The 1,406-nt window shown below is 43.5% G+C and overlaps 1 protein-coding gene across 1 annotated transcript in view; it reads right to left on the reverse strand.

Moving 5' to 3' along the window:
* The window catches only part of LOC122262442 (uncharacterized), a 19,908-nt gene extending 19,373 nt beyond the window's left edge, over positions 1–535 (reverse strand). The window contains exon 1 of the mRNA XM_043030443.2: positions 269–535. Coding sequence (XP_042886377.1) covers positions 269–449 — 181 coding nt within the window. The 5' untranslated portion in view covers positions 450–535. The remainder of the gene's footprint in view (positions 1–268) is intronic.
* Between the last annotated feature and the right edge of the window lie 871 nt (positions 536–1,406).

Genomic DNA, 1,406 nt, shown 5'->3' on the forward strand with positions numbered 1-1,406 from the left:
GGAGAGAGAGAGAAAAAGACATGAGTGAAATGAGAGGGAGTGAGAGTAGAGAGAGTAGAGTAGAGAGTAGAGTGTAAGAGAGAGAAAGAAAGAGAGAGAGAGAGAGAGAGAGAGAGAGAGAGAGAGAGAGAGAAAGACAGCCAGAGAGAGAGAGAGAGAGAGAGAGAGAGAGAAAGACAGCCAGAGAGAGAGAGAGAGAGAGAGAGAGAGAGAGAGAGCCAGAGAGAGAGAGGGAAAACAGACAGGCAACAAAAAGAGACAGACTCACACAGGGACGGGGCGACGGTGCTGTTAAATTGCCCCGTAGTATTCATGGCGTAGCCGGAAATCATGAAGTAGAACCCGCCGCTCCTTTCCGTGATGCCCACAAAATCATTCCGATCAGCAGTCACGGAGGCTTCGGTCGTCGGAACCATGAATGCCACTGCAACTACCACCCACTTCAACATCCTTCCTAGTCTCTTCTACCGCCGGTATTTTTGCGTTCTGCGTCGTCGTCGTGTTGGCGAGAAAGCCTTTCTAGCGGACGGGGCGGGGCGGGGCGGGGCGGGGCGGGACGGGTCCTTAGTTCGTCGCTGACCCACTGTTTTTGTCCTTCCGTCTGCGCATGCGCGATGGGCGTCACTCTGGCGAAAGAATACTCAGGGCAATGTATGTCCAAGCAGTGTTTAGATAAGGATAGAAAACATTATGCACTTCATACTTACCTAGAAGATTTAGTAAATTATATATATCAACATGGGAAAATGACCGAATAAGAACTACACATAGCCTATGACCCCGCTGTGGAATCAAATATCAACAAGCATTTTTTTTTCCGAGTTCTCGAAGGTTTCTTAATAAATGCTTCCGGAATGTGAGTTGATAGAAAAAAAAAACCAGTGTGTATAGTAAACACACCAATATTGTAACAAATGACTCCGCTTAAATTATCGGTAAGGAAGGAAAAGCACAAATATTTCACGAAGTTTATGTCTCATAATCAACAGACACACAATAGACTATTGTTGTCAAGGGAATCACAAACATGCACAAACATTACCGCAGTGAAATCCAAACTGAGGGCTGCGACACTTGGATGTCGTATGAATTGTGCAGTGCCTTAATGACACTAACTCTACGGATGTCGCACACAAACATCTGATTACCATCAATTCGATGAGAAATTATGTTTCGAGATATGGATAGTATCGAACCGTAGAAGATATAATTATTTTGTTCAGTTTCTATGCCACATGAACCCATGAAGTAACATAAATCTAAGTTATATTCTGCTTGCTTTGCCAGCTTTAATTGGTCGTCATCTATTAAGTTGAAATGCATTTGAATTTTTTATTTATTCACATTTTTTCCGATGTTCATATCTACCATTCAACCAAGCAACGTATAGTCACCCAAAGGAGAAT

The sequence above is a fragment of the Penaeus japonicus genome, unplaced genomic scaffold (assembly GCF_977035675.1).
Source record: "Penaeus japonicus unplaced genomic scaffold, GWHDUDI00000001_assembly GWHDUDI00000010, whole genome shotgun sequence".
Lineage (NCBI taxonomy): Eukaryota > Metazoa > Arthropoda > Malacostraca > Decapoda > Penaeidae > Penaeus > Penaeus japonicus.